This window comes from Boeremia exigua (genome assembly GCF_020726555.1).
Source record: "Boeremia exigua strain MPI-SDFR-AT-0100 chromosome Unknown C7974scaffold_1, whole genome shotgun sequence".
NCBI lineage: Eukaryota > Fungi > Ascomycota > Dothideomycetes > Pleosporales > Didymellaceae > Boeremia > Boeremia exigua.
In genome coordinates, this window is record NW_025763518.1 from 779,210 (window position 1) to 791,049 (window position 11,840).

The window sequence follows — 11,840 nt, forward strand, 5'->3', positions numbered from 1 at the left end:
GAAATTCATCACAACATCTCTTGGTTCGATGGTGTAGTTGGTTATCACGTCAGTCTAACATTCGTTGGTTCACTGAAGGTCTCCAGTTCAAGTCTGGGTCGAATCATTTTTTGCACACTTGTTGGAGACTGCTTAATCCAGCGCTCGGAACTTTTTTGTCGTTTGAAGGCCATCCCTGCGAGCCGCAACTGACATACTCCCTAGTGTGGTTTGGGCAGCCACTACATACGAACCACGCGCCCTACTGTAACATTGCCACTTCACTCTCAAAAGTACACACTCATGTTCAAGCTCTTCTACGTTCAGCACCCATTCGTCCGTGGCTCAATCTTGACTGTTCGACAAGCTTTGGCCCCTCCATGCGGACGTCTCCAGCACGGTCAAGCAAGACAACAGTGATGCCACGGGATCTGGGTCCAACACTCATCTTGGCCAGTTCTTCTAGAAACAGAGGTATCAATCACATCTGGTTGTAACCACTGAAGCTCACCCTTAAGCACACGTTGTCCTCAGTCATGACCTTACTACCACAAGAAGGACTCCATGTTCCTTTAGAACGAATGTTCTATAAAATTCCGTCACTCAAAACATCCACTCAGGCGTTGCGATGTGTCAAAGCGCAGGCGGAGTGAGCTATTTCATTCGTCGTAGCAAGGTATACCTAAGATGCACCAGTATGTAAGGTTTCACGAGAACGGCTCGTTCAAGCTACAACACTTGTCTAAAACCCTACCTGACGAATGAGTTTTCCTACAAATCAATCAGGAGAACTTGGAAGACTTAGGTGCTCTTTTGATTTCCGTCGGTCGGCTTTCTGAACGATATCTCGAGGATATCTAGTTGCAGAGTTTGATACCGAATGAGTTGGATGACACTGTACAAGCTACGCTTGAGATCCTCAGAAAGTGTGCGGCTATTGAAGATCCGTCCCTTGATGTATTGACGCATGGCTTGGGTAGCGAGTCAGTTTATTAGCACGAGTGTTAACAGAGGACGGCGGAAGAATTGTTTAAGCCAATCGACTGGGGTGTAAACAGTTACGGAGATTGGCCTCAAGCGCATCAGCAACCTTTCGACAGAAATTGGTTGCAACGTGTCACGGCAGCAGAATGCCTCCTTATCACTACGACTTTGTGTTTGTTGCGGCGAAAATGCCCATGTCGCAGAGAGTCAACACTTAAGTCTAGGATCAACAACCTTCACTGCCTCATTGACTATACCCCAAATAGCCTAGCAAAAACGATATTATAGGATTCCTTAAAGTCCGATCGTCGACTGCGCCGTCGTCCATGCTCTCTGATTGGTTGCACAATGTTTGTCTAACTTGACTAGGACAGGCTCCCGAACCAGCGCTGACCTCAGCCTCGATGGCACAGCTCGCAGATTGATGTGGCAGAACGCCTGATCGTTAGTGCTACAGGGCGTTACCTTGATTATATCGTTAGTACTACAGGGCGTGACCTTGATTATGAAGCGATTCGCTTTCATTTCCTGACATACTCCTCGAATTCAACACTCGTGTCTGTCATTGTCTGGCTCTCTCATTCACGTTCACCAGCAATGTCACCTTCAAAGCTGAGAGCATCAGCTGCTGCTCTCCTGGCTGTGTTCTCTACATTTGGTCATACACTCGAAGTCAGCCCAGATTCACCATGCGCCTCGAAGTGCACAGACCGAAATAAAGGCAACTCAAGTTGGAGAAATCAGTCCCTTACCTTCAACGACATGCTTCCGTGTTATAATTGGGAATACTCGGGACAGAATTCAACCGCTGCAGCTTTGAAGTTTCGTACTTGCCAGGAATGCCAGATGAGCAGCGGTTGGCAAGTGACATTTATGGATGATGGTACACAGTACACCGAGCAGGACTCTACGTGGTTTCTCTGTAAGTCTCGCTGATAACAACGCGCGTCTTCGAGAGAACGATCGTGACGCTATGGAGATTAAGATACTAACATGTACCGCAGTCAACAATAAAGGTGTGGTGGACTGGTGTCTGTTTGGTCGCTTCGACAACGAGGAAAATAAGAATATATCTGCGTCGTCAATTCACGAACGCTGCAGTGACAGCTGTAGCAAAATACGCTCGTCCATCGACTATAACATAAAAAGCGATCCAGGAGGTTTCGACTTTTGCGAACACAACACCAGCGCGAATTTCACGTCCGATGCCGAGTCCTGCGTAACATGCTTATACGGAAATGAAGACCTGACAATACTGGGCAACGTCCTTACAACGGTGCAGGAGATGTGTGAGAAAAAGCCAGGCAAGAACTACACGGTCCCTGCAAACGTCTCAGTATATGCCGCGGACCGAATTCAACTTTCTGCGACTCCATCATCGTCGTCGCCTGCCTCGTCGTCCCTCTCACCAGCAACCCAGGACACGAGCTCTGGGCTCTCGAAAGGCGCAGTCGCTGGCATTGTTCTCGGCGCTTTACTCGCCATCATAGCATGTCTTGGTCTCATACTTCTACTGCTGAAAAGGAGAAAGAACAAACTCCAAGCTGGTGGAGTGTCGAAGAACGATGGGCATGAACTCCATGGTTATGAAAATAATCATTTACAAATGACAGATAAGGACCGCTATGCGTATGCGGCCGAGGCACCGACATATCAGGCGCCCATAGAAATTGGTGACGACCACGGGCTGAACGAGATGCCAGCTACGTCCACACATCCTGCTCGAGGCAGTAGGTGACCTCTCACTTGAGACATGTCTGGGGGAGCCTGGAGGGATTCTGGAAAGCTTGATGGCAGTCGGATAATGTGTGAATCGAATATTAGTCACAGAGAAACCGTTGGAGCTACGGGGGACTAGTTGCCTCAAAAGTAGACACGATGCATTTTAAAACTGTTCGATTCCATCACGTATATAGTACTGCTCAGACAATGCTCGCTCAGAATGCAAGAATCTATGTATGCTGAACGCTCCAACTCCAATCTCTAAACCACTTCTATGCTTCTCTCGCAACTCTCATAATATCCTCCTCCAAATGCAGACTCACAAACTCAGTAAGTACCTCAGGCAACCCCTCAGTCGCACTCTCCCACTTCCTCTCCTTCGCTGCAACACCAATCATGTAATTCTCCTCGAAAGCTTGGATCTCCATCCGACACTCTTGCATACGTGCATGCTTGAACCACACCTCCGCATCGGTGACGCGCTCGCCCCACACCCCATGCGTACTGCACCTTGCCGGCGTCCCCGGACTCGGAGCACGAACCTGTCGAAACTCAAGCTGCGGAATCCAGTTCGCAAGCAGAGCCTCACCATCGAGCTTGATATACGCCTCCTTGTAGCACCAAAACGTATAAAAGCGCCTGAGCTTCGCATCAATGAGCAAATCGCTCGAGAACGTGCGTTGCTCGCCGCTCGGCAACGTGACAGACAGTTGCTGCCCCGTGACGCAACACCGGTCGTGGCGGCCCAGCATCTCAGCCGTGACGAGCGTGCCGTCGAGCAGGGGAAATGGCGAGACGGAATATTTCATGTCGAAGGCTTCTTCGGCGCTGAACAGCTCGGCGTACATGTCGATCCACGCTACGAAGCCATCGGCGTCGATTGTCTTGCTCTCGTTGCGCTCGTTAACGCAAACGATATCGACGCCTAATTCGGCGTCTAGTACCTGTGTTGCGCAGCCAACGAGTGCGACCAGGCCGGCTTGGTGCGATATGTTGAACTCACACGGCGCAGGGCCGTGCATTGGTGCAGGGAGCAGAGCACATGGCTTGCCGTGTTTGGGATCGCGTTTGCGGCCGAAAGTGATATCTTTCCATGGTATGCCTAGGGTTTTGTGGACAAAAAGGCGCTTGAGCAGGGCAGACGCCAGGCTCATCTTTGCGTCAGCGACATGATATTTCTTCAGTATCAGACCTCTTTCTTCTGGGCTGATCAATCTTAGCGCTTCTTTGGCCTATTGTTACGATTAGTACAGTGCATTGTCATCTGATTACTGGACTCTAACGATGGCAGTGCTGTGGTCGAGCCCGAGTGTAATGATTATGAATGAGGACAAGTACGTACCGACTCCGCAATCTTGTCACCAGGCCACAGTGTCCGCGTATCCAGTAGCCAGCACGTGAGTCCACGTCTTTTTCCTGGATCAGGGTTGTCCATGATGTCGACTGGTGCAAGACTACCACGCCCGCATCGAGTAGTCCGCGTACCGTTAAATAAGGCTATTCGCGGTAATGGAGGGGCCGGTTTCTGACGTTTGCTGGACCCTTGCTCCTCGGACTCGTGCTCCGATCGATGCGAAGCGCCCCAGATATTTGTTATCGATAGGCTAAGTCCCTCCACACTTTCGCCGCATGCTTTATGACTCGGAAGTCTTCACCATACGGTCAACTCTTCACCTACATCTCTACAAAGACAATTGACATGACGGTCACGATCCCGGACTTTACTGTTGGTGTTCTGGCACTGCAGGGCGCATTCAGCGAGCACGTACAGCTTTTGCGACAGGCTGCGAATGCGTTAAAGCTGAAGAAGGGTGTGGATGCAAAGTGGGAGTTCATTGAAGTGCGCACACCGCAGGAACTGGCACGATGTGAAGGCCTGATCATCCCTGGCGGTGAGAGTACAGCTATAAGTCTCGTGGCAGCGAGGAGTGGGATATTGGAGCCGCTGAGAGAATTCGTCAAGTATGCTCTGAGATGGACAGTGTCCCGCACAAGGTACTGACAATGCGATAGAGTGCAGAGGAAGCCAACCTGGGGCACATGCGCCGGCTTGATACTTCTCGCGGAGAGCGCTAACCGAACGAAGAAAGGCGGACAAGAACTCATCGGAGGCCTTGACGTGCGAGTGAACAGAAACCACTTTGGCCGCCAGCAGGAGAGCTTTCAGGCCAGCCTCAACCTTCCATTCCTCGGCGACACCGCGGAAAAGGGCGCCGATCAGCCTTACAGATGCGTGTTCATCCGCGCACCGGTTGTTGAGAAGGTACTGCCTCATGCAAAGGGCGTGCAGATGGAGGAGGAGGAGGCAAGAGAGGAGACAGTAGTTGCGCCAAGTAAGATACCGGTGGACGAACTGGCGAGAGAGCAAGTGAACCGGGACGTCGAGGTAATGGCGACGCTGTCGATGAAGAACCCGTCGCTGCAGGCAACCCAGGAACATGACCATGCCGGGAAGGAAGACATCATTGCAGTAAGACAAGGCAATGTGTTCGGCTGCAGTTTCCATCCGGAGCTAACAGAGGACCCACGGATCCACGTGTGGTGGCTGGAAGAAGTCCTGAAGGCGGCTGAGCTGAGGCAGACATTCGAGCTTGCTGATCGGACGAAGTAGGGGTGTGGGTACGACAGCGCACAGCATAGGCGAAGGCGTTCAAAAGACTGGCACTGGCACTGTTAGATGTAATGTACCTAGATCGGGCGAAGAGTGTGCTCTTGCACAAAGCCCTAGAATATCATGATTGACCGGACGACGCCTGACTCCTTCCATGCAGTGGTATTTCCTTGACCTTCCATACTTCTATCGCTCGTCGTACTCATCTGCGTACACCCTACCGTAGCCACCTCGTCCAGGGTCATACTCGTCGCGGTACTCGTCGCGCACCTGACCTCCAGACTTTCCTCGCCCGTACTGCCTGCCTTCGGCGAAGCCCTCGTCCAGATCGGTACGAATGACACGTTCGTCGAGTTTTGTGCCGCCGATGTACTTCATGCAGTCTAGCGCGTCTTGTTGTGTGTAATATTCGACGAAGCAGAAGCCACAGGGTGTCTTCTGGAAGCGGTCGAGGCCCATGACGAGGCGCTTGATTTCGCCACACCTTGAAGCTGGTCAGTACAAGCATTCGAGAGTGTGTGCAGTGGTGCTGTGATGGGTAAAGAGCTCAGACGTGATTTCGCTTTCACCTCAAGTGCAACAAGTGCATCGGAGTGAGCTGGGATTAACGAAGATTGTGTCATCTTTGCAGAAGATTGGTGGAGGGCATTGGGGAAATTGACGACATACTTGGAGAATAGTTCGTGGATCTGCTCTTCTGTTGTGTAGAATGACAGGTTGCCCACATAGAGGGTGGTCGCATCCTTCAGCTTGTCGTCGACTTCGGGGGTGGGACCTCGCTCATCATCGTCGCGGTTCCTTCTGCGTTTCTATCGAGCTCAGTCAGCATCGCCGAGGGACCGGTAGAGTGGTAAAAGCGCACCTTTGCTGTGGCATATGAGCTTGGCTTGTCAAGGCGCTCGATCGTGCTTCGGAGCGCCGGCATTATGCTCAGAAAGTACCTCGAGCGTGTATGAGATATCTATGCGACCCGATTGGGTAGTTTGTCGGGACGTTTGCGAGCGCGTCTGATGTGGTGAAAGTGTCGTGGTCGCGGTCGGACTTCGCAGAGAGCTTCAGGAAGTAGCTACAGCGCCAAGCCTGGCGCGCGCGCGTCGAGCTTCTTCATGGCCGCTCTCACTTTTGTTTGCGCGTCGCAGTCCTATTCTCTCACCGGCCACACTTACCAGGCCGACTGAAACTCGAGTACATACGGTTCACGGAAGCAGGTCGATATGCCGAAAGTGCTCAGCTATACGCCAGAATGGCTTTCGCGCCCCAGCCCCGGCTATCATCTGTTTGCGCCTAAACAGAGCAACGGCACCGTCGCCGCAGCAAAGAGCAAGGACTTCGGGCCACGAAAGACGATTGCGACAAGGGGCTCTGAAATCTTTGTCGCCGTCGGACACGAGATTCGATGGGCGGATCTAGTCAACCTAAAGGAAGGCGTCTCGCCAGCATACCGCACCCTCAAAGTGTCGATACCACTCCCAATTTCACGACTCACTATATCTCCCGCCGGCGACTACCTCGCGGTCTCGACGTCGCACACTGTACATGTCGTGGCTCTGCCTGACTCTTCGCTACTCGAATCTGGCAACGACGACAGCCCCATCAAACCGAAGACCTTCCAGGTCGGTCCCACCGCGCACGTTCTCGAAGAATCGCCGATTGCAACAACACTGTGGCACCCTCTCGGATATCATGGGCGATGCCTAGTCACTATCACAAAGGCGGGAGTGGTGCGATTATGGGAGGTCAACCGCGCAGACAGGTCGACATTCAGCGATCCCAGTCTCTCCATCGATCTGGTCAAGTTGATCAACGCACAAAAGGACCAAGACGATCTTGGCGCTTCGATTTACGGAGCTACTAAGGCGTTCTCTCCGGACTCGGTGGAACTGGAGGTTGCGTCTGCTTGCTTCGGAGACTTCCCCGAGCAGGAAGGTGTGCATGGCTGGGCGCCCATGACGCTATGGATTGCTACCGTCATTGGGAATGTCTATGCCCTGTGCCCTATTCTTCCGCGCCGGTGGCAATTAGTCGAAACCCCTGGCGCATTTACATGTCTTCAGACATTGGCCTCCTCCATCAACATAAACTACAATGAGATGTCCGAAGACGACGATGCGCCAAAAGAGGACGTCAAAACTTCGGAGAAGCAGCTCTCCTGGTTGTCTGACATTCTTTATGAGGAGCCCTTTGTAGAGGCACTGCCGAATGGTGACTCGGTCAAGGTCTTCAGCCGACCGTTAAGCGCGCCAGCAGTACCGCTTCTGCAGGGCCCGTTCGCAATTACGCCTCAGGTTGAAGACTTTGAGCTGAGCGACATGATTGTCTACTCTCTGAAGACTTTCTCGGATGGCTCAGAAGAAGAGGCTGCCGAGGGTCTGCCAGCAGCTGTTGTCTGTTTACTGACTGATACGTGCAAGGTGCATGTTTGCATTGATTTGGAGGGGATTGTCGGACGATGGCTTCCATCGACAGAGGTATGTCACCGCGTGGTAGTCACGCTACCTATGAGTAACGCCAGTTTAGGACGATTTTGAGGTCGCACAAACAGAGCACGACCTTATCATCGCAGAGACTATTACTCTGAAAGGAACTGGCGAATCAACATACAACCAGACAATCACCCAAGACGTACATACTGACTTCTCCTTCTTCGTCTCGACCGCTAGTGGAGTCACATACATAACTATGGAGCCATGGATACGGAAACTTGAGAACGAACTTTCCGAGCCGCACGCAGAGGGTGCCGATTTCCGCCTGCAGCGGCTCCTTGCGTCTGCTAGCAGCCAGGTCACGCAGTATCTGGAACGTAGACCTGCACGCAACACTACTGAACAAGAAGTCACTTCAGCCGTCGTTGTTGAAGACGGCAACGTTGGTTATATGCTGCTGACCACAGTCAACGATGAGCCTCAAGCCGCCCTCCTTGACGCCCCCGAAGATGGTGTTCCGACAGAGGAGGAGCTTGCCGAGTACCTGGAGGCAGCTGTTCCCCAAAAGGAGGTGCGCGAAGCGTGGCGGGAACCCAAGGAGTTTTATGAGCCGTTCAACCTTTACAACTCGATCAATATTCCTGCTCGACACAAAGCTTCGCTGAAGGACGAAGTTCGGCTATCACCAGCAAATCTCGAACTGTTGATGGACGTTCATCGGGTCCTGTCTGCGCACACGGAGAAGCTTCAGAAAGCCGTTGCTGATCTGTTCAACCGTGCCACACGCCTTCAAGACGATTTCAGAGACCAAGTGTATCGGACAGCAGAGGTTGTCCCAAAGATAGACGCTGTCATTGGTAACGACGAAGAACCCTCGGACAACGGATCAATGTATGGATCGGCCCAGATTGACGATCGTTTGGAGCAGGTCAGAAAGAGGCAAGACGCAATCAACGCCCGCTATGAGAGCCTCCGCCGCAAGATGAACAGCATCAGCTCGACCGAGCTCAGCGAGAAGGAGGCCAGTTACGTGGAGGAATTGCAGACGATGGATAGCTCCGTGGACAAGTCTAACAGGACACTGACCGGTGATGTTGATGGAAGCGAGGTCCCAGCATGGCAGCGCCTGAACAAACTCAAAGAGCTGAACAAGACGTTGGCAAGCCAAGTGGCAGATACACAAAAAGAAGCACAGGAGGAGCAAGCGCGTGCGGCGACTGTGAAAGTACCGTCTCAATCGCGCAAACAGGAAAACGAGTATATCCAGGAAATGCTACAGCGCAACACCGCGCTGGTAGAGGCAGCGACTACTCGTCTGCGGAGTCTCGGCGTAACCATACCAGTGGAAGGCGAGAGTTGAGGCTCGAATGCCGATCGTTAGTTTGGTACTGCATGATGTCAGACATCAAACAATCATCTACAGTTATGTATTGATGAAGTTCATTACCAGGCTGTGCTGTAGTGGGGCATGATGTGTAGAGCGCTCGCTTCAAGGCTCCCTGAGAACTAAGAAGAGGAAATTTAAGCAGATGGCAAGGTCGAGTGACGGTAAAACATCGTCAAATGATTGACTGACTACATAGTTGAGTACTTCCGTCGATCACAGTAGACAAGGTGTCACTGATAGTACATTCTCGAACAGTCATCATCGTACCTCGAGATCGAACGGCTCATTTCACTGTAAACAATAGTGCCAAAGTTATGTACGGTAATAAACGTCTAGTGTGCAAGTTACTTGCGGGATTGCAATGTGTTGGAGGATCAGCACATCTCCACACTTCCTAAGCATCCCTTTGATTAGTGGTGCTAGAGTTGTCCTGCTATGTGGCATCCCTGCCACCTCACGCATGTCCCTTGGAGTGATACAGGTACATCTTCACTCATTTTCTCAGATGCTTATTCAAGCTCGTGTATCGATCACGTTCTGTTGGTTCTTGAGGCTACGAGATGTGGGCAAGGAGGTCGAAGCAGAGCGGACCACAGCCAAAGGCTCTAATCTGCATCCAAGTGACTGCTTTAGGAATTCTGTTCAGGTGGTGCCCACGCAAGGTGTCGATAGCTTGGGTAAATGCGCAGTGCATCAGACCTTCCCTGATGGTAAATCAGACGTCAAGATGATGTGGCAAAGCCCTCGATTCAAACTGCCAGGCAGAAATGGGAGATACACACGAGCATACACCTGCGCTGTGCCAACGGGACTGCACATGTCTTGTTCCCGGCTTAGCACAGGTGCATTGCATACTTGCAATTCCAAAGAAGCATCTTCGCCCCACCACTTCCCTGTCTGGTAAGCTGGTAAGTGCTTGACAAGCGGACCTTCCTTTCAAGTTTCCCCGTCAGATCAAATCCTTAGAGTAAGGGTCCGCCATAACGGGCTCGCTTGCACTGGCGTCCAGTCCGAATACAGTAGGCACCAACTAGCAACCTCCAAGCACGGCATACAACACTGCACATCCGCTCCTCCACGAAATCACATTTGCCACATGGATGCAGTCCACTGACGACGAGACAAGAAGACATCCATGCCTCCAACGTAAGCAGCATGCTGACTTTGACCCTTTGCTGCCATGAACGCGCAACGCGAACCGTCAGGATGTCTCGGCCCCGTCTTCTGTCAACATTCACATCATCAACGCGCCAGCGATCTGAAAGTCATGCTTCGATCACACTATCACGTACCGAGTCGCGCGCGTTCGTATGTATGCTTCCTGGTACTGCACAAGAGGATCCGCATTTCGACCTGGCTTGAAGGTGGAGTCGGCGCTTCGCACGGACCAGATTTCGACTACCGAGTGACCTGCAGAGGCCACAGGCCCATCACATGAATTTGACGAATCAAGATTCACGCCCCCATCTTCTTCAGCATGCACTATGTGGCCCGGCCGTCTTGGTGGCGGGAGCGCGAGGTGCATCCCGCAGCTCGTTGGTCGAGTCCCCCTGTCAAGCCAATATGCTACCTAGAAGCCTATTCGTGCAAGCCTGCTCACAATGGCCGACACAGCGGATGACTTACAGTGCCTGGCCAGCCAGCGGGCGCAGAAGCTGCGGACCCTTTGCAGAGTTCTATTCGCTTGAGGCGTTCGCATTATCGAATCGGGTGTGGTCGCACGAGGCGTGGCCGTGAGGTTCCATAAGTGCTGATGCCCCCGCCACCGCACGCTGCTGGGCTTGCGTCGCGACTTTCGATATCTGAACCGTGCACCGCGTACAAAAGAGATAGGGAATCTGCATCAATCCGATAATCCGTCTGCTGGAATCGCCAACATGTTCCGTTTCACTGAACTCGTCTACCTCGTTGCCAGCTGGTCATCCCTTGCTGCTGCGCATACCGTTATCGTGTACCCCGGATGGAGAGGAAACAATATCCACACCAACGGAACCGCGTCGCCAACCGACCCAAGCATCGTACCCGGGTCACTGGGCATCAACTACGATAACGGCACTGTCGGCTTCCCATATGGAATGCAATGGATGTACCCATGTGCGTAATCACTCTATTACCCTTTGCAGGCCAAATATCTAATGTGTTCAAGGCGGCGGCATGCCCACATCGCAGAATCGGACGAAATGGCCATTGAAGGGCGGCGCAGTATCAATTCAACCGGGATGGTTCCCAGGCCACGCAAACGCACAATTCTACATCAACATGGGATACGGCAACGAACCCCTCAACTACTCGCATAGCGCAGTCGGCGTCTTCCAAATCACCGGCCCTTCGAACCAGCAATACGATGGCACATTCTGCCTGCCGCAGGTTCCGCTGCCAGCAAATTACACACCCAAGGTCGGGGACAACGCAACGATTCAGGTCATTGAGTTGGCACAGCACGGCGCAGCTTTGTACAACGTGAGTCTGGTATCCTAAAACTGAACGACCATCATCGCTAACAACAAGTCAGTGCGCAGACATCACGTTCGCGGAACCCGAGGACGTGCCAGAAGTCAACAATACCAACTGCCTCAACACCACATCTCCCGGCCAGGAGATTGGCTTCCAGATCGTCTACGCAACAACGAGCTCACCGGCACCCCACGCTATGGCCGTCAACACATACGCGTCCATCGCAGTACCACTGATGCTGGCTGCTGCGTCTTATCTGACGTGGATATAAGCACGATCT

At 52.4% G+C, this 11,840-nt stretch overlaps 6 protein-coding genes and 1 non-coding gene across 7 annotated transcripts; 5 read left to right on the plus strand and 2 right to left on the minus strand.

The window, feature by feature from the left end:
• The first annotated feature begins 22 nt into the window (after positions 1 to 22).
• C7974DRAFT_t2 lies at positions 23 to 106 on the plus strand. The gene has a single exon. It is a non-coding gene; the product is annotated as a tRNA-Val (tRNA).
• A 1,289-nt stretch (positions 107 to 1,395) lies between these two features.
• C7974DRAFT_4760 (uncharacterized protein) lies at positions 1,396 to 2,829 on the plus strand. Its single transcript, XM_046146658.1, has 2 exons — positions 1,396 to 1,885; positions 1,968 to 2,829. Exons 1-2 carry the CDS (start codon positions 1,561 to 1,563, stop codon positions 2,699 to 2,701), a joined length of 1,059 nt encoding a protein of 352 aa, XP_046002506.1. The 5' UTR covers positions 1,396 to 1,560; the 3' UTR covers positions 2,702 to 2,829.
• On the minus strand, positions 2,830 to 4,300 carry C7974DRAFT_4742 (phosphopantetheinyl transferase). The gene is made up of 2 exons (XM_046146591.1): positions 4,028 to 4,300; positions 2,830 to 3,917 (listed from the first exon to the last, which is right to left on the minus strand). Exons 1-2 carry the CDS (start codon positions 4,118 to 4,120, stop codon positions 2,958 to 2,960), a joined length of 1,053 nt encoding a protein of 350 aa, XP_046002507.1. The 5' UTR covers positions 4,121 to 4,300; the 3' UTR covers positions 2,830 to 2,957.
• An 84-nt stretch (positions 4,301 to 4,384) lies between these two features.
• On the plus strand, positions 4,385 to 5,296 carry C7974DRAFT_299390 (class I glutamine amidotransferase-like protein; the record flags this gene model as incomplete). The annotated part of the gene is made up of 2 exons (XM_046137743.1): positions 4,385 to 4,647; positions 4,699 to 5,296. 2 exons carry the CDS (start codon positions 4,385 to 4,387, stop codon positions 5,294 to 5,296), a joined length of 861 nt encoding a protein of 286 aa, XP_046002508.1.
• Positions 5,297 to 5,336: 40 nt separating this feature from the next.
• C7974DRAFT_4788 (nuclear cap-binding protein subunit 2) lies at positions 5,337 to 6,389 on the minus strand. The gene is made up of 3 exons (XM_046146704.1): positions 6,159 to 6,389; positions 5,966 to 6,105; positions 5,337 to 5,780 (listed from the first exon to the last, which is right to left on the minus strand). Exons 1-3 carry the CDS (start codon positions 6,219 to 6,221, stop codon positions 5,483 to 5,485), a joined length of 501 nt encoding a protein of 166 aa, XP_046002509.1. The 5' UTR covers positions 6,222 to 6,389; the 3' UTR covers positions 5,337 to 5,482.
• A 1-nt stretch (position 6,390) lies between these two features.
• On the plus strand, positions 6,391 to 9,273 carry C7974DRAFT_4767 (uncharacterized protein). Its single transcript, XM_046146697.1, has 2 exons — positions 6,391 to 7,764; positions 7,814 to 9,273. Exons 1-2 carry the CDS (start codon positions 6,511 to 6,513, stop codon positions 9,077 to 9,079), a joined length of 2,520 nt encoding a protein of 839 aa, XP_046002510.1. The 5' UTR covers positions 6,391 to 6,510; the 3' UTR covers positions 9,080 to 9,273.
• A 1,710-nt stretch (positions 9,274 to 10,983) lies between these two features.
• On the plus strand, positions 10,984 to 11,831 carry C7974DRAFT_370964 (uncharacterized protein; the record flags this gene model as incomplete). The annotated part of the gene is made up of 3 exons (XM_046139989.1): positions 10,984 to 11,200; positions 11,253 to 11,566; positions 11,619 to 11,831. 3 exons carry the CDS (start codon positions 10,984 to 10,986, stop codon positions 11,829 to 11,831), a joined length of 744 nt encoding a protein of 247 aa, XP_046002511.1.
• Between the last annotated feature and the right edge of the window lie 9 nt (positions 11,832 to 11,840).